The following is a 27,467-nucleotide window of genomic DNA, read 5'->3' as shown; positions in this document are numbered from 1 at the left end:
GCACTTTTTGTCTTCACCCCACTTCTCCTCCATTGTCTCCCGAGGCAGACAGAATGCCAACCTCGCAGCTTCTTCTGCTTGGTCTTGAGACTTGTAAATCCGGGGACTGTCCCCGGGAAACGAGGGCGTCTGGTGACCTTACTATACAGTATCAGCTTGTTCCCACGACGAATAAACCTGGCTTCTCTTTCTCTACTCAGAGAATGAACTTGCGTAGAGTTCAAAGGAGATGGGGGGTGGTTTGTTTGTTTTATTTGTTTGACTGATTGATTTGTCGTTCCGTTTAATTCACAATGCAAAGAATCACACGGCGCCCTTTTACTGTGCAAAAAACCACACGACGTAAGAGCAAAACAAAGCAGAAATAGCGCCTCCCTCGCCCGCCCGCGCACCGCCCACCCCCACCCCTTAGGTAAGTGGATATAGGATTGCGGCCTTGGCCTGCCTAACGCCGAGCTGCTGCTGTGGAAACGGCGGCGGTGTCGGAGGTGCTGCTTCGCCAGTTGCCTCCCACCACCCCCTCGCCGGGCCCCTGCCCGAGTCCCGTGACAGCAGGCTAGAGCCCTCCTCCGGGCCGAGGAAGTCGTAGGTATCTGCCCCGGCGAGGCGCATCCGCCGCCTCGGCCTTGCTTTCAGCAGCCGCCCCGACCCGCGGCGGAGGCAGTAGCTTCGGCCTTCACCCGAGTGGACCAAAGGAGCCATTTTGTGAGGCGGCATCGGGGGGCGTCGTCGTTTGCTGCTTGCCTCTTCTTCGCTGTTCCCGCATGCCGAGCCCAGCGGCCGGGAAGGGGGCTCCGCTCCGGCCTTTTCCTTCTCCGCTTTCCGCGCGCCCCTCATGGAAGCGCCTGGGTCGCTGAGGCGGCGCCCCGTTGGCGGCGAGGATCTTTACCGTTGTTGTTATTACCGTCGCCCCCTTTTGAGAGCCGTCGTTCAAAACTGAGAGGAGAGCCGGAGGGAAGGAGGGAGGGGCACCAAGGGAAATCTACACCCCACCCACCCCCGGGATTGCTGGGTCGAACATGGCCGGCGAGCCCCAGAAGAAGCAGCACTTGTCGGCGCTGGTGGGGCACACCAACGGCTTCACCAAGCCCGCTTCCCTGGCAGCTGTGGCCGGCGTCCGAAGCGGGCCGGCCGGCTCTGGAGCTGCTGGTGGAGGGGCCACGTCCAAGAAATTAGTGATCAAGAACTTCAGAGGTGGGTGTGCAAGCGCACCTAGGATGCTGGAGGTGGAAGGAGATGTTGGCGAGTGGGACTCGTCTCCCCTGCTTGTTTGGGTTTTGTTTTTTTGCAAGTGAACGTGTCGCGCTCATCAACACCCTCATTTCAAACGTTTTGTTCTCATTTCTTGCTCGTCCCCATTTGAATAGCTCGTTTCGAAATGCAACCTGGTGATGTTTTTGTTTCCCACCCCCACCCCTTTGCAGATGTGCTTAAGGGGTTGTCAGATTCAAAGGCGGGATTCTAAAAATGGTGTAAAAGTGGGTGACGAGTTAGGGATACAAAATGGTTTCTCCTACACTGTCGGTTTGGGGTTTTTGTTTGTTTGTTTTAATGTTACTGACCTGCCTTGTTTTGCACCTGGGGATATTAGGCAGTCAACATCACAAATGTGGATAGGGTTGTTGTTGTTCATTGAATTTATATACCGCCCTATACCCCAGGGGTTATCTCTTAATATCCTTGAAACCTGCCTTTCAGTGCAAGCCTACACACACACACACACACACACACACACACACAAGTAAGCCCCACTGACTTCAATAGGACTTCCTCCCAGGTAAGTATGCATAGGCTTGCAACCCTAGTTGCATTTGAGGATGGGGTTAAAGACAGAAGCTTAATTTCTTGCCCCCAAGCCTCCTGCTATGTTCTTATGGGTGAACCTGCAATTATGAGGATGGGATGGGGCTCTCTAAAAAATTATGTGGAGTAAAAGGGTGTGATCTTGTGAATGTAGCTCAGAACATTTTCACATGTGGCATTAAAAGTGACATTTGACCGAACAGACAGCAAGAAATTTTAAAACTGATTGGTGAAAACAGTCTGTCTTCTCTGTATCTTTAAGATTCGCATATTTTGATCATAATGCTGTTGACTTATTAATATGAGTCAGCAGAATTCCAGAAGTGTTCCTTGATTTTAAAAAGCTATTCAGCCACGCAAGAGTGTGAGTATATGTGTTTGCTTGCATACATACAAGCTTGCTTGTAAACATGCCTGAATGCAGGAAACTTGATATTTACCATACAGATGTACTTGCTGTCATCTTAAGTCTGGCTGGGGAGGGGTTGCTCTTTGTCAGGCAGACCAAGGACTCTAAGCAACTTTTCCTTGTTTGACATGCAGGAGTATAAGAGTGTTTGGCACTTTGCCTGGTCAGATCAGTCACTGGCAGCCAATCAGGAGCACAGGCCCCCTTGGCTTGCGTTGATGTGTGACATCCATTGCCCTTTCCTCACTTTACTGTCCACATGGGACCTCTCTATAAGAGTGAAACTAGATTTTGTTACTGTTATCACAGAGGCAGTTTTAAGTATCATATTTCCTTCATCTGTTGCTTGGTGTCCTGCTGCATTGTCTGCAGTCCACCAAATGACAGCAAGCTGCTGTGTACTGCATGTTGTTTAATTGTGTCTAACCGCTATCCACTGCTTTCGTACTCTATCATTAACAAATTAGAATCTGTAGACATCCCCTGAAATGTTGAGGAAGTATGCTAAGGAACAACTAATTCTTTCAATCTGAAGTATACACTCTCAAGCATCTATACCTCTCATGTGTCCAGTTAAACATCTCCAAAAGAGAGATTTCACTCCTATGAAGCTGAGCTTTGTATTTTTTTCACAAAACATTGTTACTTGCCTAAACTTAGTTAGCCAAACCCTTCTTTCTCACCCTTACCCACTTTAGTGCTGCATAACAAATTCAGGGACATATACATACGTGATAGTTCATTTTAGAATATATGTGCAGCAACAGGTATTACACGTACAGGGGAATCCTATGCATGTTTCCACAGAAACAAGTCCCAATATGTTCAGTGGGATTCACTCTCAAGTAAGTTTGCACAGAATTGCAGCCTTCATTTGTTAATAGCTTGTTCCGGTAGTAAAATTTTGGTGTTCCTCGTTCATGTGTGTTCCCTCATACAGTGGTGCCTCGCAAGACGAAATTAATCCATTCCATGAGGCTCTTTGTATAGCGTTTTTTTCATCTTGCGAAGCAAGCCCATTGACAGCTTAGCGGATTAGCGCGTTTAGCGGTTTAGCAGCTTTAAGCGGATCAGCTGATAAGCGGCTTAGGGCTTAGGAAAAGGGGGAAAAAAGGGGAAAAACCCCGCAGGAACTCGCAAGACATTTTCGTCTTGCAAAGCAAGCCCATAGGGAAATTCATTTTGCGAAGCACCTCCAAAACGGAAAACCCTTTCGTCTAGCGGGTTTTCCGTCTTGCGAGGCATTCGTCTTGCGGGGCACCACTGTAAAGAGAAAGTGAAACCTAGGCTCCTTCTGGCCTTACTTTTATAAGAAAAAAATGCTGGATACTGGCAGTTGCATCCAGAGGCAGATCCATAATTTTGCAGGTATTAAAAGAATAACAGCAGAGAAGATGTGCGAGATTAGAAGCATTCCACTCCATATCCTCACATTTTGAAATTAGCTGAAAAAATTGGGTGATTGTGATGAATGGATACAGATGCACAAATTCACCTTCAACTTTTTTAAATAAGAAAAAAATGACTCTAAAAATGAAAGGGCTGGAATAAAGGGCACAATGAAATGCTGGTCCAAATTAGTTATGAGGAAGCCAATATCCTTTTAATAAAGTACTGACTATTAACATGTAGAAGTGGAGCACTAATCACCATCAATCAAGTGACAGGAAATGGGATAAAGTACAAATTACACCTGTTCCTTGTACTACATATGCAGCCTAATCCTATGCATGTTTAGTTGAGAGTAAATCCCTTTCAGTTCAGTGGGGCTTACTTCCAAGCATACATAGGACTGAAGTCTTTGTGTGAGTGATGCACAGAATACTCTTAATGCAGATCATGTGTATATAAGGGTACCCTTTTCTGAATGTTTGAAGTAGTGGTTGAATGACTGCTGATTTGGTGGATTTTTGTATTTTTCAATGCGTGTTGGTATGGAATGGTGTTTCATATAAAGTTTAAAAGGTGTGTGATCTTTTATCACACTGTTTTATTTCCATTTAAAAAGCACTTTTCTTCATGTTGCGTGTTGCAAAAGGTTGTAATCTCCAAATAAAAATAGAATATGCTTTATTTATCAATTAAGAAACCACACTCAAAATTATAAAGCTGTGAAAGAATATACCATTCCTCACCCCTTGTTCTTTATCTGTTTAATGCAGAGAGACCCACTTTGCCTGATAACTATACTCAGGACACATGGCAGAAGCTTCATGAAGCAGTCAGAGCAATTCAAAGCAGTACTTCTATTAAATATAATCTTGAAGAGCTCTACCAAGTAAGAGTTTTGAGGTTTTTTTAAAAAAAACTTGTATGAATAAAATGGATATTTTAGAAGTAACGATTTGGGAGAGTTTCTGTCTATAACACAAAGAATACATCACGTGGAAAACCTGTTCTTGGACATTTCTAATGCCCTGATGCCTAGATCCATTCCAGCCAGGATGGTCTGGGGTCTCAGGGATGATATGATTTGTATTCCAACAACATCTGGAGGTTTACAGGTTTCCCATCGCTGATGTATGATTCTCATTTTTAGCCTCACAACAGTCCTATGAAGTAGGATAGACTGAGAGATGATTGTTGCCCCATGATCACCCAGTGAACTTTGTGGCTTAGTGTGGAATTTCAACCAGGACCCCCTAGTCATAGTCGATGACACTAGCAACTGTGCAACACAGTTAGCTCATAGAAGCAATTCAGGTTCACATCTGTTGTTTGACCCCATTAATAAAATTAAGGAAAATTTGTATTTGCTTGGCTCAACTCTTAGATTCTTTGTTAAATTAACTAAAAGATATATGTATTTATGACTTGAAAAGGTTTTACAAAAACTGAATGAGAAAGCTGAAGCCAATTATATTCCTGCCTAGATTTCTGTGTGCATGGGGTGCATTCAGGTATTTCTATCCTTTACCTGCACCTATGCACCAACTTATTCCTAACTAAATTCAGAACACACCCCATTCCATCCCCCCACCCTGCTCTCACCACTCTCCCTCACCCTCACTGCCCCCTCGCGCCACTCACTCTCACCCAGTGTTCTGGCGATCAGGAGAGTCATGCCACAGTGCTGGATGGGAAGGCGCTTTGGTGTGACGCTGCTGACAATCACCAGAGTGAGCGTCTTTTGGTCCAGTGCTTGAACCAGACCAAAAAACGGAACATTCCAGGATCAAAACAGAAGACAGAATTGGCTTCTGTCATCTGGGATGTCCCAGTAGAAATGGAACAGTTGGGGGATCTGCCTGCAGTGTTGGGCCTATGGCAAGAAGCTAAAAAATGAATCTTATTAAAATGTCAGGAGTGGTGTATTCTTATAGATTTATAAATATACAAGGGGAGCCTGCAAGAAAATAATGCATTGTGGAATGCATTGTCGAGTCCAGCTAGTCAGGCAGCCATGCCTTCTCCCAGGACACTCCATTTCCCCCATTGCACCCAGTATTATCATTTGGGTCTTTTGAACTGTCTATTTTGGAGCATTTTCTCCATATTATTCTCAGTGCTTGAATGAACTGCTAGTATTCTGTCTGGTGAAGCAGTTGCCCAGAAATCTTCCCATAAGTTGAACTGTTTCAAGAATATAGTTAAGTAAGACAAAATAGGTTTACCTAGAAGAGGATGGGGAGATCTGTTGTCTCTCTCTGGGATATCTCTTCCAGAAGTATTCTATCCCTCCTTAAAAATAAAAAATAAAAAGGATCTGAAACCTGGGGGAGGGGAAGGAGGTGGTGGTGGATAACTTGATGATTTTGAACTCTTTCTTTCTCTGTCCTCATATCCCAGGCTGTTGAAAATGTCTGTTCTTATAAAGCATCACCTATGCTGTATAAACAGCTAAGACAAGTCTGTGAAGACCACGTGAAAGCCCAAATACTGCAGTTTAGAGAATATCCTTTTTATATACAAAAAACACAGCCAAACAGTTATTAATAGTTTTAGTGTTCATAAAGTATGCACTGTAGTCTCACAAAATTAAAAATGCTTCACAAAGAATGTAGTTGGAATCTGAAAAGTAAAGTCTTGTTTATGGTTTAGGTTTGTAGCATGTTGGCATCTTATCACAGTGATATTGAAGTTAACAAGGCCACCTGCATTCTTAATTTCCCCAGAGTCTTGCTTAGGTCTCTCTTGGCTTAGATTGTGTTCTAGAGTGGAGAATCTATTGCTGACAGTTCTTGAAGATTTGGGGTATGATTAATAATCAGTGCAATAATTTCCTTCGTTCAACCATGCTAAGAATCATATATTCCCCCTCTTGGATGCTTTCAGGGAGACTCCAGATTCTAAGACTTGATGTGGTTGTCACTGTAAAAGTCTAGAAATTCTTCTAATCTGAAGCATTAATTTCTTTCAGAAATGATAGCTCCAAATTCCGGCTAGAAGCCCAATCTATGTTAATCTCTAGTCTAGAGAGTAACTACTGATATATTGACTAAAAAAAAAAAATAGATAGCTTCCCTTAACCTTTGTAGCACAGATTCTCTCGACAGTCTCCTGTTTTTAAAGAAAATAAACAGATGCTGGCAAGATCACTGCAGACAAATGGTAAGTTATATGTAGTTCATAATGCATATTTTTATTTTTTTTAAAGTTGTATCTCGCACATTTCTTTAAGCAGTTCAAAATGATATACATCAGGAATGGGGAACCTCGTATATTTGGACTAAAAGTCCCATCCATTCCAGCCAGGATGGTCTGGGGTCTCAGGGATGATATGATTTGTATTCCAACAACATCTGGAGGTTTACAGGTTTCCCATCGCTGATGTATGATTCTCATTTTTAGCCTCACAACAGTCCTATGAGGTAGGATAGACTGAGAGATGATTGTTGCCCCATGATCACCCAGTGAACTTTGTGGCTTAGTGTGGAATTTCAACCAGGACCCCCTAGTCATAGTCGATGACACTAGCTACTGTGCAACACAGTTAGCTCATAGAAGCAATTCAGGTTCACATCTGTTGTTTGACCCCATTAATAAAATTAAGGAAAATTTGTATTTGCTTGGCTCAACTCTTAGATTCTTTGTTAAATTAACTAAAAGATATATGTATTTATGACTTGAAAAGGTTTTACAAAAACTGAATGAGAAAGCTGAAGCCAATTATATTCCTTTGGATATATAAACTTTGATCTTTGTAGCACTTTAACAGCTTTTGACTGCTTGAAAAGTTATTGGTTAGCTCTCAATTCTGTTACTACTAAAACAATTTATCACCAAGTCCCTATGAAATTAAGTATCTGCTTTTGAAAAACAGTTGGTAGCATGATAATATGGGCAATTGTATGAGTTTGGTGTTCTTTGCAAAACTGGTCATTACCGTACTTTGGTTTCTCTCTTTTTGTGTTGTGAGAGTTTGAAAGACTTTGAAATTCACACCAACTTCGTTTCCTAGCTGCATCCCTGCTTTTTTGCTTCTTCATTTTCCCAATCAAAGAGTGCTTGAGCTGCTACCTAGTTTCACAAATATGAAGTTGCATAACACATTTGAAGCTCGCTGGCTTCAAATTTAATTGCACATTGGTGCAGCTCATTAGGAACTAGCTATTTGACTATGGGGAATGTGTGAAATCCCCTTAAGTATTTGAATTACATAAAGTTGCCTTTTTCACCCAAGCAATAACGTTTTGACAAAACTGCAGGAAGTGAGTGGGTTTAAGCTTTGATGTTCCATTGTTTTAAGTCACTTATCAAGTTTATTGGGCCAGAGGTTGGCCCTTTAAGAAAACAAAACTCAGTACAGCTGGCACAGATAAATCACAAGCTTTTTTGCTAACTCTCCTAAGAAAACTTTTGGCTGGGAAAAGAAAAATTAATTAGGAAAATTAGAATGACGGTGTCATCACCAATTAATGCTATTTTGGATTATATTATGTATATTTTGGCTTTATATTAGCTACCAATATTCATTTAACAAAATTTATATACTGTTTGATTATATATAAATTTTCACATTTAATGGTCATTTGGCCCTATGGATTAATGCCACCCCATATTTGATATGTTTTATGTTAAACTTCTTTAGCAGTCGTGCTCATAAAATATCAAGCTAAGATTATTAATTTTGGATTAGTAACACATTAATGTTGATTAAGATTAAGGCGTTATAGGGAATTGACTATGCAATCATAGCTGCTTCTGAACTGCTGATATTGGCTAAGATAAGCAATATTATGTCTATCATGGCCCTATTTTACTGCTTTTCACTCCAAATTATTACAACTCTAGGAAACATATATACGTTTAAGAAAACTCCTTAAAATTCTTATTTGTTGGTGATCATATACTGTATAAATTCTTTCTTGGCTTGTAGATTCTCGTGATGAAACTTCAAGATATATTCTGAATGTATAATAACCCTAGGTATTGATGAGGATAGGAAATCAGGAAATGTGACATATATGGCAGAGGTAATGCATAAGCAAAGAAGATTAATTATTTCTTTATGGGTTTTTTTTTGCAGATCATGATTAGAAGCATTTTTTTGTTTTTGGATCGTACTTATGTTCTTCAGAATTCAATGCTACCTTCTATATGGTAGGTACAGTATTTAAGTAGTATGTATGTTGGCAGTGTGTGGATCTCTTATCACAGTGTTGGCCATTACGCACCTGCAGTGTGTAATGTGGATATATGGGCTGTAAAATTGCTAGTAAAACGTAAAATTGCTAGTAAAGGAGTCCTTGTACCTTTACACAGGAACTTGTGGCTCTTCAGATGTTGTTGAACTCCTAATTCCACCAGCTCCAGTCAGCATGGGCAATGTTCAGGAATGATTAGAATTGCAGTCCAACAGCATCTGGAGGTCCCTAGGTTCTACAAGCATATACTACTGTCTCTGCTAAAATAAGAATTTTAGCAGGTGATTTCTGCTCCCATTTAACTGATAACCTGCACCCTTAAAATACTCTTAGAACTTTAATAGCTGGCTTCTGTTATGCCCCTTCTGGTTTCATAATCCTAAAACTGCAAGTAATGCGTTCCTGCCGATCTAAATTTCAGCAAAAGGAATGGTCATTACAGTGGTAACCAGTTCTCAAGCCATGCAAGCATCTATAGTTGAAATTATACTAGGGAGGAAACTCGGAGCCTTCACACTGTGGAATAGAAGCATAATATGATTTTAGGTCTATAAGAACATGTAATGTTATATAAAATCAAATTGTAATTAACCTGTTATAATTTTACAGGGATATGGGATTAGAACTTTTTAGAAGCCATATTATTAATGATAAATTAGTTCAAACAAAAACAATTGATGGAATCCTGCTGTTGATTGAACGAGAACGGAATGGTGAAGCTGTAGATAGAAGCTTGTTACGAAGTCTGTTAAGTATGCTGTCTGATTTGCAAGTAAGTATAAAAGCCAAATATGTACAATGCTACAGGCAAGTAAACAGACTCCTTGTTGTTCTGCTTTTCTGCATGGGAATGTGTAGAAAGTTGAGGCCTTCCTGTCAGTTTGCATTTCTTAGTGCAGAACGTATTGATCTGATGTATAGAAATCTTTCCTATTCTACTTAATTCAAGAGGGTGCTGGAAGCTTCTCTCTGTAAAAGAAACAAGCAGAAGGTTCATGTTGTTTGGGTTATTCCTTCAGAGAAGCTGAATACAGCTGGTTTGAACTGGTTCTGTTATATTTTCTGTCAAGGTCATGCTGAGTATAAAAGTAAGGCCAGAAGGAGCCTAGGTTTCACTTTCTCTTTACAGTGGTGCCCCGCAAGACGAATGCCTCGCAAGACGGAAAACCCGCTAGACGAAAGGGTTTTCCGTTTTGGAGGTGCTTCGCAAAACGAATTTCCTATGGGCTTGCTTCGCAAGACGAAAATGTCTTGCGAGTTCCTGCGGGTTTTTCCCCCTCCCCCCCCCTTTTTCTAAGCCGCTAAGCCGCTTATCTGCTTATCCGATAAGCCGATAAGCCGCTAAAAGCCGCTAATCCGCTAAGCCGTCAATGGGTTTGCTTCGCAAGACGAAAAAACCGCTAGACGAAGAGACTCGCGGAACGGATTCTTTTCGTCTTGCGAGGCACCACTGTATATCTCTTTTCCTTCTGGTGTGGTCATCTGTACATAGATAGTGTTAAGGCTTAGACTTATTATAAGTTGTTGTAAGTTTAAGTTAAGTCTGCTGCAACTGGATTTCTTATGGACATTGCCAATCCTGAATTTATGGGATTTGTGAACATTATGCTCATTTGCCTACAGTAGCAGTAAAGCTCTGCTGGATGAACTACAATTGCCTCTGGTCTATTTTTTGGGAATCCTGCAAGGTGTTTAAGTTGTTACTCTGCTAACTATACATTGGAATGTACACTGGATCAATACTGAGTAGACTTTCAATGACACTTTCCTCCTCCCACCCCAAACTTTCAGCAAAAGCTCACAGAAAAAAGCTGAAATTTCCAACTTGGCATGGTATTTGTAGTGATACATATATGAAAAGTCATACCATATCACATGACCTGCTCAATTAAGTAACAACTTGCTTCAGAGTGGGCTTTCCTATCATCTCAGTATGCAGCGGCTATACTGGTGACTGAGAGCAGCCACTGAGACCATATAACAGCAGTCCTCAAAGCCCTGCATAGGCTCCCAGTACATTTCTGAGCACAATTCAGTGTGTTGGTGCTGACCTTTAAAGCCCTAAGCAGCCTTGGCCCTATATACTTGAAGGAGCATTTCCACCCCCATCGTTCAGCCCAGATACTGAGGTCCTCCTCCAAGGATCTTCTGCTGGTTTCCCTCACTGCAAGAAGCGAAGTTACAGGGGAACCAGGCAGAGGGCCTTCTCGGAATTGGCGCCCACCCTGTGGAGTATTAAGGAGTATTTAGGAAACATCTGAAGGCAGCCCTGTATAGGGAAGCTTTTAAAGGTTTAATGTTCTACTATGTTTTTATATGTGCTGGAAGTTGCCCAGAGCGGCTGGGGCAGCCCAGTCAGATGGGCAGGATACAAATAATAATAAATTATTATTATTATTTTATTTTATTATTTTATTTTATTTTATTATTTTATTTTATTTATTTTATTTTTTATTTTATTTTATTTATTTTTTTTATTATCACTGAGGCAGTGCTTTGAGGTAGGAATGAAAGTCTTTTTGAACACAGGCAACCTCCTATTTACACGGGGGTTACATTCCAAGGCATCCCATTCTGCCCCTTTTTGTGACTTTTCGGATCACTTCCGGGTTTGGCTCGACGCACATGTGCACGGTTGTGCACATATTGAAGCTTTCTTTAAACTAAGCATAACTTTAACCATGGTTTTGGGTTTGGACAGCACATCATACCATTAGCTCCTTCACTTGGGAGAGGTAAGGGGGGAGCATGCGAGGCTGAGAGTCGTTGTGGCTTGTTCTTCCTTAGGCATGTCACCCTAAATCATATCTCAGTGTGATTTGTGAATAACACATCTTATGTCCAAACCTGGAGAAACTCTGGTTAGTCTACCTAAATTTGAATTAATTTTATAAGGAATGATTTTAGAGTTGTGTTGTGTTGTACTGTTGTACTGTTTTATTGTTGTTAGCCGCCCTGAGCCCGGCTTTGGCTGGGGAGGGCGGGATATAAATAAAATTTATTATTATTATTATTATTATTATTATTATTATTATTATTATTAAAGTTTAGTGGAACAAACCAGCTTCAAATAGCGTAGACTATGCTTTCTGATCTCAAACTGTTTCCTTAAACCATAGTTAAAATTGACCACAGTTCCAGATGAGAATGTAGCAGCAAACCTCAATTAGTAGAAAGAGGAAGTGAAAGCTTTTGATTTTCTCTTTGTGCCCATACTGAAGGAGAATGAAAAAAGGAAATGCATGAGCCCAGTAATTTTGTAAAACTAGTTCAAGTGATATTCCTTCACTATTAGTTCCCTAACTGTAAGTAGGAATATTTCCTATGCCACAGGATTGTTTGAAGAATGGATGAAATTAGTCTGCATCCGTATTGGAACTATTTTTCTTGTAAAAACAATATAAACATTTAAGATGTGGAATTGTTTTTTACACTTCACTTGTTTTATGGTTGTACCTATTTTATTTGTTTTTGTTTTTATTCTATTTTATTTGTTTTCATTGTTGTAACCCGTCCTGGGATCTTATTGTAAATGGCGGGTAATCTAAATAAATGAATGAATGAATAAAACAGCCTGCATTTAGAAGAAAACTGCATAGAAGCTACGTTTTATCTTTTATTGACAAATTGCTGTACAATTTAGGCACTAATCTGATAAACTACATTAATGTGTCTCTTAAATAGGTTTATAAAGATGCATTTGAACAAAGGTTTTTGGAAGATACAAATCGTTTATATACTGCAGAAGGCCAAAGATTAATGCAAGAAAGAGAGGTATGAAGTTAAACAAAATGTAGCAGGAATTGCTCCCAATATGAGTTCATATGCTTGAGTAGGAGTTGTATTTGGCAGAATAGTTCAATAACTCTATGCATATGAACAAAAAAGTCATAATAATGCATAGCAATTACCTTTTGAAACAGTTTTGTTGTTAAATATATGCTGTATATATAAACATGGGGTTTTTGTATATTTGAGGGATTACAGCCAAAGGAAAGCAGTAAAATAGCATAAAAATTATATAAAGAGCCAATAATCTGGCTTCCACGTGACTGTGTTTGAGAACTTAGATGTTTCCAATTCCATGCAAAGAAAATCTCACCTCAGTATATAGAGAGACATTTCTAAATATTTATTTATTTACAAATATTTATAAATGTGATTCTGAAGTGTACAAAATTTATAAAACATGCAGTATCTTGTACCTCTCGTAAGAGAAGCTGAAGTAATCATGAATGTGAGTACTGAGATAGCATGGCTGAAGGCAAAAACCTCTCCAGAGAGAGGCTTCTTGTTCACATCATGGATGCCAGGTCAAGGTCAGCTGTGCTGTCCACAGCCTGCTTCTGCTGCAAACTTGCAGAGCTCTTTTTCTGAGAATTCAACCCTGCAGATGTGTCTGGACTGAAAGCAATGTGTGCATTTCTGGATTGTTCCTACTGCTGTAAAAATATTAATATCTCCTCAATTCTCTGTTTTGGGGGGTGGGGTGAGTATCTGGCAGGTTAGATTAAAACTGCCATTTGTGTATTTTGAGAATCCTTGCTGCAATAATTGCTTTTGGTTCATAGAAAAAGGACTGAAATCACAATGAATAGCAGTTTTATGGTACTTTCTCTTGTTATTACTGCCTGCCTGTTGTGATCGAAAGCTGGGGTGCGATAAAAGAATTACGACAATAAATGAGCAGAGCCATCAATGCATATAGTTATCTATATGATTACATGAGCATATGGTCATGCTGTTTTACTCTTTAGTAACTTTTAGACACTGCTTGTCCTTTTGTAGAACAAAATTCCCTTCGATATATCTTTTTTTTTTATTTGACAGGTCCCAGAATACCTTCACCATGTTAACAAACGTTTAGAAGAAGAAGCAGATCGAGTAGTGACATATTTAGACCACAGCACACAGTGAGTACCTCTTACCTTTTTTCTTTAATACAAGGTTTCTGTTTGCTTTAAAAGTTGGTTCTATAGAAAACTGTACAACACTCTTTATATCTAAAGGGGTAGTGGGGACACCTTTTATAAATTATATTTAAATTATGTTCTTGAAATTATGCTCTTGAAATAGAAGCAAAAGGCATTTGGGTAAGCTTAGCAATGTTTGGAGTTCTGGAATTCTGTCTATTACATAACACTCAATTTAGATTATCTGTTCATTAATAATTAACTTTAATGATAACATCTGTAATTGTAGTTACAGAAAGGGGAAGAGCTGTAGCTTAGTAGTAGTGTCTGCTTCCATGCATGGCATCTCCAGAATGGGAGAGAGAACCTTGTCTAAAATCTTAGGCAACTGCTGCCAGTCATTGTAGACAATACTAAGTTAGATGGACCTATGTCTGACAGTGTAAGGCAGCTCTGTGTCTTCCTAATTATCACCTGTTTTTGTTCTGAAAGTTACAAGAGGAGCTTTGGCTTACTGCAGCTGCAAGATAGCATTTTGCTTTTTGCAATGCAAGTCTGAATTACACCTCCTTGTGTTTTTCAAATGAGGACTGTGAACAATTTGGCTGCAGCACCAGTTCCGGGGAGCTAGTCAGGGCAATAAATATAATGCAGCCAAATATGGGGAGCCGTCGGCACCAGTGGAAAAGCATCAAGGTAGTAGCAAGTTAGAAAGCTGTTTGCCCTGGCCTCCTTACTGTGTTGTCAGGCTATTCCCGCACCACTTTTCAACTCCAGAAATCTGAAGCTCCATAGTAAATTACTCAGTAAACAACAGTAACAAGTATACATGTAGAAAGCCAGCAGAGATTTGACTGTATTGTACCAAATGTCACATGTAGAACTATATACCTATTGGCAGGAATTGTGTTTGTGTGCTTGGTGCAATCAATGCATTCCTGGCACCCATGGGACAAGTTTGTTCCCTAGAGGCCAACCAAGGTGGCTGCTCTAGACAAGCTGAGAGGTTAATAGACAAGGCCTTTGGGAACATCTGGCAATGGCAGATTTCAAAGAACCAGGGTGGCTGCACCTCCGCTATCATGGAAGATGAGCGTCTTTGGCACGGAAGATAGGCTTGTGGGCTTCCCACAGACATCTGATTGCCCACTGTGAGAACTGGATGCTAGACTAGATGGGCTTTTGCTCTGATGCAGAAGGACTCTTCTTACGTTTGTGTATCCTTTTTGACTTTCCCCAAGATCTTTATTAATGAATGCTCATTACTGAAGCGTTGTATATCATCATTTCTTTTACTACTTAATTTGCTGGTCTGATTACTCTCAGTTTGGCAGTGAAATGGGGCCAACTATAAATAAGGTACTGGTTTCTGCATACTTGAGAGTTATGCAGAAGTATACTCGTTTGTAAATTTCATGGAAGAAAGAAAACACAGCTGCTATCTTTTCTCAGTGGCTTCTAGAGCCTATGGAATGTTGAAGGTGTAATTTGGTCGGGGATTGACCTGCTTGAACTCCTAAAATCTTTTAGAAGCTTGAGATAGGGATTACAACTGATGTGCATCTCTCCTCTCTGCACTGCATGGGCAGTTTTCTGGAAGGAGGAAAGAAAAAAAGGACACCCCCCTCATTTTTCGATTTAGAAACTCTTCTATTGCTTTACAACAATAATGTGTTCAGGTTTGAGCCTGTATCCTGAACCCGAGCTCTTTAACACACAGTAAAGGAAGTTTTCAGGAACATGGAACATGGAAAAAGAAATCCTTGCTATCCTGAAACTTTAAAAAAAGGTAAAGGTACCCCTGCCCGTACGGGCCAGTCTTGACAGACTCTGGGGTTGTGCGCCCATCTCACTTAAGAGGCCAGGGGCCAGCGCTGTCCGGAGACACTTCCGGGTCACGTGGCCAGCGTGACATCGCTGCTCTGGCAAGCCAGAGCCGCACACGGAAACGCCGTTTACCTTCCCGCTGGTAAGCGGTCCCTATTTATCTACTTGCACCCGGAGGTGCTTTCGAACTGCTAGGTTGGCAGGCGCTGGGACCGAGCAGCAGGAGCGCACCCCGCCGCAGGGATTCGAACCGCCGACCTTTCGATCGGCAAGTCCTAGGCGCTGAGGCTTTAACCCACAGCGCCACCTGCGTCCCTTATATACGTTTAGGATTAATACATAACAGTAAGTGCCTTCTTTCTCATATTTAAGTTTTTCATTAGTGTAAAGATCACGATGATTCTACATCAGTAATCGCTGGGTTGTTAACTGAATACTTTCGTTCTGCTATACTGTCCCTCTGTGTATGTAGTTAAACATAGAGTTGGTGAACCTAAGATCTGTATTTTACCTACAATTGTATGTGCAACCAAGAGTATATACTTGCACACCTTTTGAAGGCTCTTCCTCCTAAATTGTACAGGTATTCATAGATTCTTTTTCTTGCCTTAAACAGGAAGCCACTCATTGCTTGTGTGGAGAGGCAGCTTTTAGGAGAGCACTTATCAGCTGTTTTGCAAAAAGGTACTTTTTTCTAATTAGCTTTTTTTATATATATAAGCTGCATAATCTGCTCACATTTTATGGGAAACTGAAAACAGATTGTACAGCTGCCTCTTTGGCCTGGGAAAAGCCATTGGAACAAACAAGTATTCTTAAAATACGATGGCCAATACACATTCCCACACACAACTGGCAACAAATAATGTAAGCAAACCCTTTTCAGAGCAATAAAAGTTAAGGGATATGTATAAATTTTCATAAAATTGTTCATAAAACTGGCTAACATTGTATGTGAAGGAATTGCCAGGAATGCTGGGTCACGGATAGTTCTCTGGAAACTGCTTATTTAATCACAGACCTCTATAACTGACAGAGCTCTTTCTTGGTGCTATAGCAATAACAGGGCTGTATTTTTCCATGAACTAAAATCCTCTGAAATATTTTAAATTCAACAGGCTGATAGTTTTGTTAGGACAAGCTGTTGCAAATCTAGCCCATTAGAATTCCACAGCCAATCCATATGGATATTGTATCTTAAAAATCTATGTATATGAGAGACAGAAACTCAGTTTGTATATAAAGCACTTGTCAATCATATATTCTTTACAGGGGGAAAAGTTGCATCATTTGCAACCACCATAATGTCTAGATGCTGTTGCTTTAAACTCACAGAAAGTTCTGTTCCGTTTTCTAACAATGCCACCTTATTTAATGTGTTAATCATTCTTGTTTTAAGGACTTGATAATCTGCTTGATGAAAACAGAATAGCAGATCTCACCCAGATGTGCCAGCTTTTCAGCCGTGTGAAAACCGGACAACAGCTCCTCTTGCAGCACTGGAGTGAATACATCAAGGTATTTAGAAACATGCTGTTTTGTTGTACTTTTTTTTATTAAAAAGTCAAAAATGATTTGCTTGATCTAGATTCTGAGTAACTTAGAATTTCAGCCAATTCATAATAAATCCCCTTTTTATTGAATAAACAAAAAGATTGATCAGATACTGAAAGCAAGGCAATATGCATAGTTCAAGTCTTTGAGAAAGTGAAACTTTGCTTCACTTCAGTTTTCTCTACTGTTCAGGAGCAGTCCTGTCGAAGTTGAATATAGCAGTGCACTTCACATGTGGAAAAACATGCCACAGGATAAGAAGAAAAACCATGGCTACTATATTTTGCAATATTTGCAGCAAACCACTTATAAGCAACAAACAGTTTGTGTGGCAGCCACCTCCTTCTAGAAGCGCTGTTGCTGCCTGCAATCCATCCTCAGGAAGGCCACATTTGCATATTGAGAGGGAATACAAAAGAACCATGGGAGTAGTAAGCACCCTAAGCATTAAGCACAATTTTTGTTTTAGAAAATCATATTTCTGGTGTTTGGAGTGTGGTTTAGCTTCCTTCGCAAAGAAGATCTGCCTTAGGAAAACTTAAACCACCTCATATTTATAAAGAACCTAGGAGTGGTAGAATTCTTTGAGGGCTTTCTCCTGATTGGTAGCTGGAATCACAGAGACTGAATTCACAGAAGACCAGAAGAATTACCAGGTTGAGAAGTGGATCACTCACTATGGAAGCCTAAAGCTGACAGTATGTTACCTCTGAATTTATGTCGTCAGCTTAACGTAGTGATTATTTAGGAGAAAGAAAAATTAAGTGGTGGGATAGGGATGGTGGGGTTTTTTGTTTTGTTTTGTCTAATTACATTGTTATCTATTATCTTTAAGCCTGCAGTATTTTAGCATTGAGACATGGGTGGCGCTGTGGTCTAAACCACGGAGCCTCTTGGGCTTGCCAGTCATAAGGTTGGCAGTTCTAATCTGCGTGGCGGGGTGAGCTCCAGTTGCTTTGGCCCAGCTCCTGCCAACCTAGCAGTTCAAAAGCATACCAGCACAAGTAGATAAACAGGTACCATTGTTCTGGCAAGGTAAATGGGGTTTCCATGCACTCTGGCACTCGTCACAGTGTTCTATGCGCCAGAAGCAGTTTAGTCATGCTGGTCACATGACCCAGAAAAGCTGTCTGCGGACAAATATCGTCTCTCTCGACCTGAAAGCGGAGATGAGCGCAGCACCCCATAGTCAAATTTGACGGGACTTAACCGTCAGGGGTCCTTTACCTTTACCTTACCATTTTAGCATTAAATAAATAAATAAAATGTTCAGAAATATTCTCAATTCAATAGTGGTTTGAGGTCTAAGACTGGAAACTTTTGAGAGCAATGTAACAAAAGCCATCTTTGACCAATATTATTTTAATTGCTATCACTCCTCCTAACAGCAAACTGGTGGTGATTGCTGCTGGTGACAGGCAAAGCTGAGCCACCGAGAAATAAGAGGGAAGTGATAGCAGGCTTGGAGGAACCCCAAAATTTGCAGACATACAAGAGCTATTTTTTTAAAAAAAAACTTATGAGAACCTTCCAGCCCCTTTCCAGGATTGACCATGCACAGTAGCTACAAAATTTTTAGTGTCAGAAAAGAAAAATGTGTGTTGTGTGTATATGTAATGCCTTGCTTGAGCTCCTTACATTTTAGTATCCCACAGGTGGATACTATAGAAGCACTTCAGCTAGGAAATGAGGTATACTGCGGCATGTTGTCATACAGCAATGCTTATTAATCAACAGCAGAATTATTAGATGTTCTGAATATTTAAGCTGCATTTGCCTCAAATGATGGGTCCCCTGTGTATATTTCCCTTCTCATACATGACTTACAAAGACTTCACAGTCTGGTAGTGTTGCTATTTTTTCAAGTTTCTGTTGCACTTAAAGGTATGTTTAGAAGCTCACCTCTCCCCGCAACACACCACAGCGTACTATTTTTCTGAATGTTCCCTAAACATATTTTGCCTCTTCATATTATATAACAATGATCTGTGGCTGTATTCAGACATGCTGTGTGGCCATGAGGAGGCAATAAAATTCTTCAGATTCCAATTTAGAGTAGTATCAGTTTAACGTTTTGTCTGAATCTCTGGACAATGGTTAATCTTGGCTATGGTTAGTGGAAGCAAACTAGCTTCATAGTTAAGCTAAGCACAGTTTTTTGGGTTTTGGATAGCCCTAGCAAATTGCAGTTAAATCAAAAACTGAAGAACAAGCTTCCAAACTCTTTCCTGTGGTTATGCTAAGGAAGTGAGGGTGGGGGGAGTATGCAAAACTGCCAGAAGAGAAGACTTGTTCTTGTATTACTAAACTATAGTTTTGTATTGTGCCTAAACTAGTACTGTACAAACAGATTTTCTGTGTCAATTAGCATCACATGGTGGAAAAACACTTACTAAGTGTCTGTTACTTTTTTTTAATGTAGTGCGATTCTCATGTTTTGGTGTTTTTAATGTTTCAGGTGCATTAAAGCAACTGTGATTTAAATGATTTTATTATCAATGTAAATGGTGGGGGAATATTAGGAAATAAGAGAGGTAAGTACTATTGACACGCTTGATCAAAAGTGTTTGTTTTGCAGAACTATGGGACAACAATAGTGGTAAACCCTGAAAAAGACAAGGATATGGTGCAAGAGCTGCTAGATTTTAAGGACAAAGTGGATCATATAATAGAAGTGTGTTTTCAGAAAAATGAGAAATGTATAAACTTGATGAAAGAATCTTTTGAAACGTTTATCAACAAGAGACCAAATAAACCAGCAGAACTTATAGGTATAACTATTTTTCTGCAAAAATACTGTTTCTAAAACTTATACTGTCTAGGATTAAGTTCCTAAATATGCCAGTGTCCAGCAATATAATATCTATTCCATGAAAATATTTGCTTGTGTGTGTATTCTGATAAGGATGTTGGCTGCATTCTTAAGAGACATGATTGTTTCCTCTCCTTGTGCATGTTTTTATTCTGACTGACTGTGGTGCCATTTGCTCAGAAAACTGCATGGAAATTAGAGTGCTGTTACAACATAGTACTGTTTAAGGAAGCTCCAAAAGAGGCAGAGGTAACTTTGGCTGTGTTGCTTATTATTGGGGAGATCTGATGAAAGAGAGAAGAGAGGGAAGCTAGAGCTATCTAAAGCAATGGTCTTTCCTAAGGTCTCCAAAGTAAAGACTTCAGGGGGCCAAAACAAACACACCCAAACACATGCACACGTCCAAAGAACACAAACTATAAAGTAGAGATGATTCATCCATGTGTTGCTGGACCCCAAATCCCATCAGCTTCAGCCAGCATGCCTAGTGGTGATAAGAGTTGAAGTCGACATCAGGAGAGCCACAGATTTCCTATCCCTGCCATAGAAGTTGTGCCATTGTCCTCTAACATGGGGGCGGACGGACGGACGGACGGACCACAACCATCTTAATATTGATTGGAAGTGGGACATAGAAGGTCTGGTTAAATTCTGGATTTTGCATGAGTTTGTATTCCCAAAAGCAGTGGATATAACAACAGGTAAAATTCTGGGAAGAGAGAGTTCAGAGGGGAGTAGGCATGCAGACACTTCCTTCTGTATCTCTTACACCGGTGCTCTTGCAGTGGTATCACATATAGGGTGGATTTTTTTGGAGGAGGGTGGAGAGTGGGGAAAAGATAAAATTCAAAAGTTTTAATGTTTAACCAGTTTTCCTTTTTGAAAGAAATGTGATCTAATTCTGATTTTACTCGTAGTTTTATTTTCCCTGCTCTTTGGTAATATACTCTTGATTGGCTAACTAACTGGGTTAGTTGGGTGGGTGTTGTTAGGATACTGAGTGTTGTTAGGATACTGATGCCACTCAAGTCCCAAGTCTGTGGATGACCTCCATTCCGCAGCATCTGCTGAGTAGCAGGTTCCTGCTTTCTTGAATTGACCCTCGAGGCAGGAGCAGAACAACTGAAAAACTGTCCCTGCAGTCCTTAACCTATGTATCCTACTGCAGAAGTCTTGTGGGACATAGATTTCAGTTGATAAGCTCTTGTAATTTGGCCACATCCTGCATGTATTTATTATTTATTTATTTTCTTACTTAATCATGAACATTTTAAACCTGCCCCTTATCAACAAGCAGTCGCAGGTCAGAGTACAATAAAACAAGTTAAACATAATGGTTACATAAAAAGTGAATCACAGGGCAGATGAAAGCCATTGACAACATTAAAACAGCAGTAGAAGCAAACACAGACTACATACCTGACTTTCCCCAAAGAACCCTGGAAACTAGTTTTTAAGGATGTTGGGAATTATATCTCTGTGAAGCATAAACTACAGTTTCTAGGATTCTTTTGAGGAAGTAATGTGTTTTAAATGTTTACCCTCTGCTCAGCATATGCCTGTTCAAACAAGTGTGTTTTTAGCTGCCTGCCAGAGATTCAACAGAGATGGTGCCAGCTATATATTTAGCATTTACACAACCAGGGTGTCACCATAGAGAAGGCCCTCTCCTGAGTTACCATCTAACAAATCTCATTTAGCTGCCCTACCGTCAAAAGAGCCTGCACTTATTTTGCAGCTGGTGTTAGTTTGTGCAGAAAGCATTCAGAAGGAGACTGTTGTGTCACAATTTATATCTAGATTGAGATCTGTGTGGAAATCTCTTAAGAGCTCTGTAATAGGGAGTGGAAAATTAAATTATTTTATTTGCTTTATTATGTGCACACCCTGCTCTTTCCCACGGCTTCAGGGATTTTGCATGGCTTATAAGAACTTTATCAGTATATTTAAAAACAGCTTGGTGCTATCTATATCAAGGGGCTTTTGGATCTGCTTTTACAGTGACTGCCTCTAACAACCATGAGTAAGGAAAGGCAGTGAAAGAATGAGTTCTCACCTTTTAACATGCCCTTTCCATTCTTCCTTTCCATTCATTCTACTTCTAATTGGAGGAGGTGGTCTTTTTATCTTCAGATTCATGGTGTAATCCTAGGGGCTTTTTTTGGCTGTCAAGCCATTGGAAATATTTTAAGCCATTACAATAGCTTAGAGTAAAAAAATAAATAAAGAAGTTTAGGTCTTTCATGTAGTATGTTAATGTTGAAAAATTCCCTAACTTAATAAGTAGTGCTTAAATATGTTGGTGCTTTTTATATAAATATTGAAGCTTTACAAAAATTCAGATTACATGGGTATGGGTGTGTATACATATTCCACTGTATAGTAAAGAAAGGTACAGAAAGAGGAAATACTGTTTCATAGTTTTGGTGAATGTGGGCATATTTTAAATTTCCCTCTTTTTAAATTTCTCTCTTTCACACTCTTTTCATCAGTTCCCCATATCTGCCAGTTTACTGCCTCTGTTCACTACTATTTTAATTTTATCACGGCACCTAACCTGTAATATTTTTAACTGGTTTTCCTGCTTCACGTTGAACGCTTCAGATTTTTGTTCTCAATTCTGCTACTTGTATTATTATTATTATTATTATTATTACTTGCCTCTCTGATGATATCATTCTCATTATCACTATCATTGGCTTTCTGTAGATTTGTATATTAATTTCAAACAGTTTATTTTTACTGTTAATTTTTAGCTTTGTCTTCATCTTCATCATCATCATCATCATCATCACCATCTACTATCTCTGCCACTCTTTGCCCATAAGTTTCCCTCCTCATATTTCCCTCCTCTGAGTCTGGCATGGATTTGGATTTTTTAAAACCCTGTAAATATTGCAGTTTTATGCACAGACTGGATTAATCTCACTGAAGTCAATGAAATGCAAGCAGCCTACTTGTTTGCAGCATTATAACAGGAAAACAGCCACTGCTTCTTCTTTTGGCTTTTCCTTCATTTTTTTGTGTCATATTTTTATTAGACTATACGTTTTTGGCATTGAGTGGTTTCTTTCAACTTTTATAAAACTCGTAGTGTAGTTTTAGATGTGTTAAAACTAATATGTGGAAACCAAGTGACCCTTCCCCCCCCGCCCCCCAAGATTAGTTTTAAGCTGTTTATTTTTAATTATTTTTTAGCAAAACATGTGGACTCAAAGCTAAGAGCTGGCAATAAGGAAGCAACAGATGAAGAGCTGGAAAGAATCCTTGACAAAATTATGATAATATTTAGATTTATTCATGGTAAGGAATCTCTTTTTAAACAACTGTTTAAAGTGTATCATACATTTCTGCACTGCTGAGTTTTTAACCAAAATACCAAAGGCTTGATGCATGTTGCAGTAAATGACACCACACAGTGGTTTCATGCGGATGCTAGAAGGATAAGATTGAACTCTATAGAACTGCACAATGAAGGATTCACCCAATGATATTTTATAGCTAAAGGAATAGGAATTGTGGCTCCCTCTACAAACATTGCACTTATGACAAGATCTTTAGCTTCAATTTTTCTTTCAGCTATGCACAACACAATTTTCCGCTACTTGTTCTCAGTAGAAAGTTATAGCATTGTTATAACTTCTGAGCATTGTTATAACTTCTGAGAAGCATTGTTATAACTTCTGAGAAACCCAACAGACATGTAGGTTCTGCAACAAGTCTACATAAAGCACATTGGTACTTTTCACCAGAATGGGAAAGAAATATATATGTTATCTTAATAATTGGGAGGAAGAGTTGAATTTTATATTTCCAGCACTTTTAAACTTGCTATATCTGTGGCAATTTTATCAGCTCAGTTTGAAATTTGGCACTTTCACAGGTAGAACGTGTAGGTCAAGTTTTAAGTTATTTACTGAACAAGTGCCGTTGGTATAAGCTGTAGTATTTTGAGGTCTATAGTGACAGAGTCCCATGGACTGCAAGAAGATCAAACCTATCCATTCTTAAGGAAATCAGCCCTGAGTTCTCACTGGAAGGACAGATCCTGAAGCTGAGGTTCCAAAACTTTGGCCACCTCATGAGAAGAGAAGGCTCCCTGGAAAAGACCCTGATGATGGGAAAGATTGGGGGCACAAGGAGAAGGGGATGGCATAGGACGAGATGGTTGGACAGTGTTCTCAAAGCTACGAACATGAGTTTGACCAAACTGCGGGAGGCAGTGGAAGACAGGAGTGCCTGGCGTGCTCCGGTCCATGGGGTCATGAAGAGTCGGACACGACTAAACAACAACAAAGTGACAGAATCTTGCTTCTGCTACTTCCTTTAAATATAGGATTATTCCTATGCTTTCTCACAGACAGACAGACACACATATATATTCTTAGTTAATTTTTTTCTACTGTGGCTCAAAAAAAAGTCACAGCACGTGCATTAGTGATGTTTTTTCTCATCCTCCTCAACATTGTCCATGCAGGTAAAGATGTATTTGAAGCATTTTATAAAAAGGATCTGGCCAAAAGACTTCTGGTTGGGAAAAGCGCTTCAGTAGATGCTGAGAAATCTATGTTGTCTAAGCTTAAGCATGGTAAGCATTTGTGAATTTGGTTCCTTCAGTTACAAGTTTGTGCCCTTATATAGGGGGAAATGGAACAGGTTAGTCCTTTTGGAAATCTTTGATGCCAAACAAATGCACATTTTAAAAAAATATCTCGTGTTTGGTTTGCTTTACTCCTTCTGAAGAGTTTGTTACCTTCACTGTGTGCCTAAATTGACAGTTCAAGTTACTGCATCCATATTACTTTTTCTTGTTTTATATAACAGAATGTGGTGCTGCTTTCACCAGTAAACTGGAAGGAATGTTTAAGGATATGGAACTTTCAAAAGATGTTATGGTTCAGTTTAAACAGGTAAGATTTCACTTCAGTTGGATAGTTCAGTGAAATTTTGAGCTGGTTTGATATGACTAGTTTCAGACTTGATAAATGATGGTTTAGCATAACAGAAATGAGCTGCAATGAACATTGGACTTGCACACTCCCCACCCCCACCCAAGACCTCTGGCACAGCCATGAGTAGATCAGAAGCTTTCATTTTTCTTTAGCTGCAGTTTAGTGTTTGATATGAACCCTAAACTGTGGTTAATTTTAACTGTAGCTTCATAGCTCTTGATTTGAAGTTGGCTTGTGTCAAACAAATCACAGTTAAGATTGACTACATTTTCCCTATGTTTGGACAAAACTATAAGCAAAATATTCTGAACTCATCCTTGCAGCTGTGCTGAAAGAAGAGAGAGGAGCATTTGCAAATATAGTGGGTTATTTTGTTGTTTTAAAATCCACGCTAATTACTAACTTATGGCATATGCTGCCATAAGATTTGTCAGTCAGTTGAATTCACTTTAACTGACAGAGATATATCCTAATGTATTATTAGGAATTGGAAATGTTGCATTATTTAAAAACGTAGATGCATCAAACTTTGATTTTGAAATTTAATACTTCAGTAGGTAAAAATGCAGGTCAGAATTAGGAAAGTACTCACACCTCAACATCAGCTCTAAATATTATTTTAAGCTCCTTATTTTCAGATTGTTTTGAGTTTTAATAACATTACCATGCAAGTAGAGTATCACTGAATTCAACCTTTGTTAAATAACAGTTTTAAGTCATTGTTTCAATGATTAAATTCAATTTTGCTGTAAATATTGGTGGAAATTGCTACACTACTTGAATAAAGTTGACATTTTTGTAGAAAATAATAATAATTAGCAGCAGCAGTAGTGATTTCTTTCCTCCTTCCTTCTTTGTTCCCTGGCAAAACCTCTTAACTCATTAACATGACTGAAAATCCTTTTCTTCCTTTTTTATCATAGTACATACAGAATCAAAAGGACCCAGGGAATATAGACCTAACAGTAAATATACTTACAATGGGATACTGGCCAACTTATACACCTATGGATGTCCTTTTGCCTCCAGAGGTAAGTCTTCAACTATACTTGACGTGTTGGGACATCCCCCCCCCCCATATTATTGATGTTTGTTGGTTTGTTGGATTTGATCTCTGGAAGCTCATACATTGGGATTTACACATGCACAAACCAGAGCACAGAAGCTTTCAGTGATTTTTGGTGAAAGCTGTTCTGTGTCATTAGATCAGGTATTCAGTCTTGCATGCATGTGCTGACGGACAAGCACTTTCCATATGGGGCCCCGAGAAGTGACTCTAGTCCACATTGCTTAAAATTTTTGGGTATAGGAGGCCCAATTTGAGTAGCACAACTCAAATGGGTTAATTTTTTGTTGTATATATTTCAACAATCCCGAAGTCGTGAGAGTCAGTAGCACAGATGTTGTAAAGGTGTGGTGATCTGTCGTGGAATAACACCATTGGAGAAGATAGCCATGGTTACTCAGACCTCATTGCTGGTTGCCTCATGCTGCAGGGCCCCCAAACAGTAGCTTCACCACTGCTCATAAGGAAGTGTGTAGCTCCTGTAGATGCTATTAATTCCACCACCAGGGGTGACCAGAGGTGTTTTGGCACATGAGGCAAAGCATCCCACAATGCAGGGACTGGGAGCAACCTCCGTAAGGACTCCTCTGTGAGATGCCCTTGCAGGGTCTCCCCTGCCATGGTGGCGGTGAGATCCTTTCTGGATTTCTCCCTCCCACCTGGCAGCGAGGTTTACCCCACCTTCTCCAGGTGGGGGTGGGAAAATCTCCCTCGCCCGCCCAGCAGCCAAGCTGGATGGTGGAATGCCTGCTCCCTCACCAACTCTGGAGGAGGGGGTAACATTCCTCAAAGATTGCTGCTGGTCCCTCTCTGCCCCAGAAGCCAAGGAGACTGGCTGCAAAGATGACCAGCGGAACCAGCACGCCACCCCTTGGGGGTGCCGCTTGGGGTGGTCGCCTCATCCCACCTTAGGGTTGGGTCAGGTCAGGTCTGCCCCAGTCTGCTTTCTCCTGAATGAAGTGAAGAGTGTTTGAGGACTGGGATATTCGCAGGGAAACCAAAATGCTTGCTTACAAAGCTATTGTACTACCAACCTTACTGTATGCTTGTGGAAACATGAGCCACTTATAAACGACATCTGCAACTCCTTGAAAGATTCCATCAATGGTGTCTCTGAAAAATTATACATATCACTTGGGAAAACAGGCGAACGAATGCCAGTGTACTGGAAGAAGCAAAGATCACCAGTGTCGAAGCAATTCTTCAACATCAACTTTGTTGGACTGGTCATGTTGTTCGGATGCCTGATTATCACCTTCCAAAGCAGCTACTGTATTCCAAACTTAAAAATGGAAAGCATAATGCTGGTGGTCAACAAAAGAGGTTTAAAGACTCTTTCAAGGCAAATCTTAAAAAATGTAGTATAAACACCCGACAATTGGGAAACACTGGCCAGTAGTGCAGGGAATGCACATGGTAATTCTTCCTAGGATGCAATAACTTCAGACTGCAGGGGGAGAGGTTGAATACATGAATGTACTCTCATGTGGAAAGCTTCCTGAATGTGAAAACTATTCTATCTGGCCTATAATCCCTTGTTCCTG

General features: G+C 40.0%; 1 protein-coding gene across 1 annotated transcript in view; it reads left to right on the top strand.

Moving 5' to 3' along the window:
- Positions 1 to 412: 412 nt before the first annotated feature.
- Positions 413 to 27,467, top strand: part of CUL4A (cullin 4A) — a 33,574-nt gene continuing 6,519 nt past the window's right edge. Inside the window, exons 1-15 of the mRNA XM_079972633.1 lie at positions 413 to 1,194; positions 4,375 to 4,490; positions 6,002 to 6,106; positions 6,695 to 6,763; positions 8,682 to 8,755; positions 9,409 to 9,571; positions 12,484 to 12,573; positions 13,630 to 13,712; positions 16,156 to 16,223; positions 16,939 to 17,057; positions 19,672 to 19,864; positions 23,104 to 23,208; positions 24,383 to 24,493; positions 24,730 to 24,815; positions 25,781 to 25,888. Coding sequence (XP_079828759.1) covers positions 1,020 to 1,194; positions 4,375 to 4,490; positions 6,002 to 6,106; positions 6,695 to 6,763; positions 8,682 to 8,755; positions 9,409 to 9,571; positions 12,484 to 12,573; positions 13,630 to 13,712; positions 16,156 to 16,223; positions 16,939 to 17,057; positions 19,672 to 19,864; positions 23,104 to 23,208; positions 24,383 to 24,493; positions 24,730 to 24,815; positions 25,781 to 25,888 — 1,665 coding nt within the window. The 5' untranslated portion in view covers positions 413 to 1,019. The remainder of the gene's footprint in view (positions 1,195 to 4,374; positions 4,491 to 6,001; positions 6,107 to 6,694; positions 6,764 to 8,681; positions 8,756 to 9,408; positions 9,572 to 12,483; positions 12,574 to 13,629; positions 13,713 to 16,155; positions 16,224 to 16,938; positions 17,058 to 19,671; positions 19,865 to 23,103; positions 23,209 to 24,382; positions 24,494 to 24,729; positions 24,816 to 25,780; positions 25,889 to 27,467) is intronic.

This window comes from Podarcis cretensis, assembly GCF_951804945.1.
Source record: "Podarcis cretensis genome assembly, chromosome: 4".
NCBI lineage: Eukaryota > Metazoa > Chordata > Lepidosauria > Squamata > Lacertidae > Podarcis > Podarcis cretensis.
Note: the sequence above shows the minus strand (reverse complement) of the source record. Positions and strands in the feature narration are given on the sequence as shown.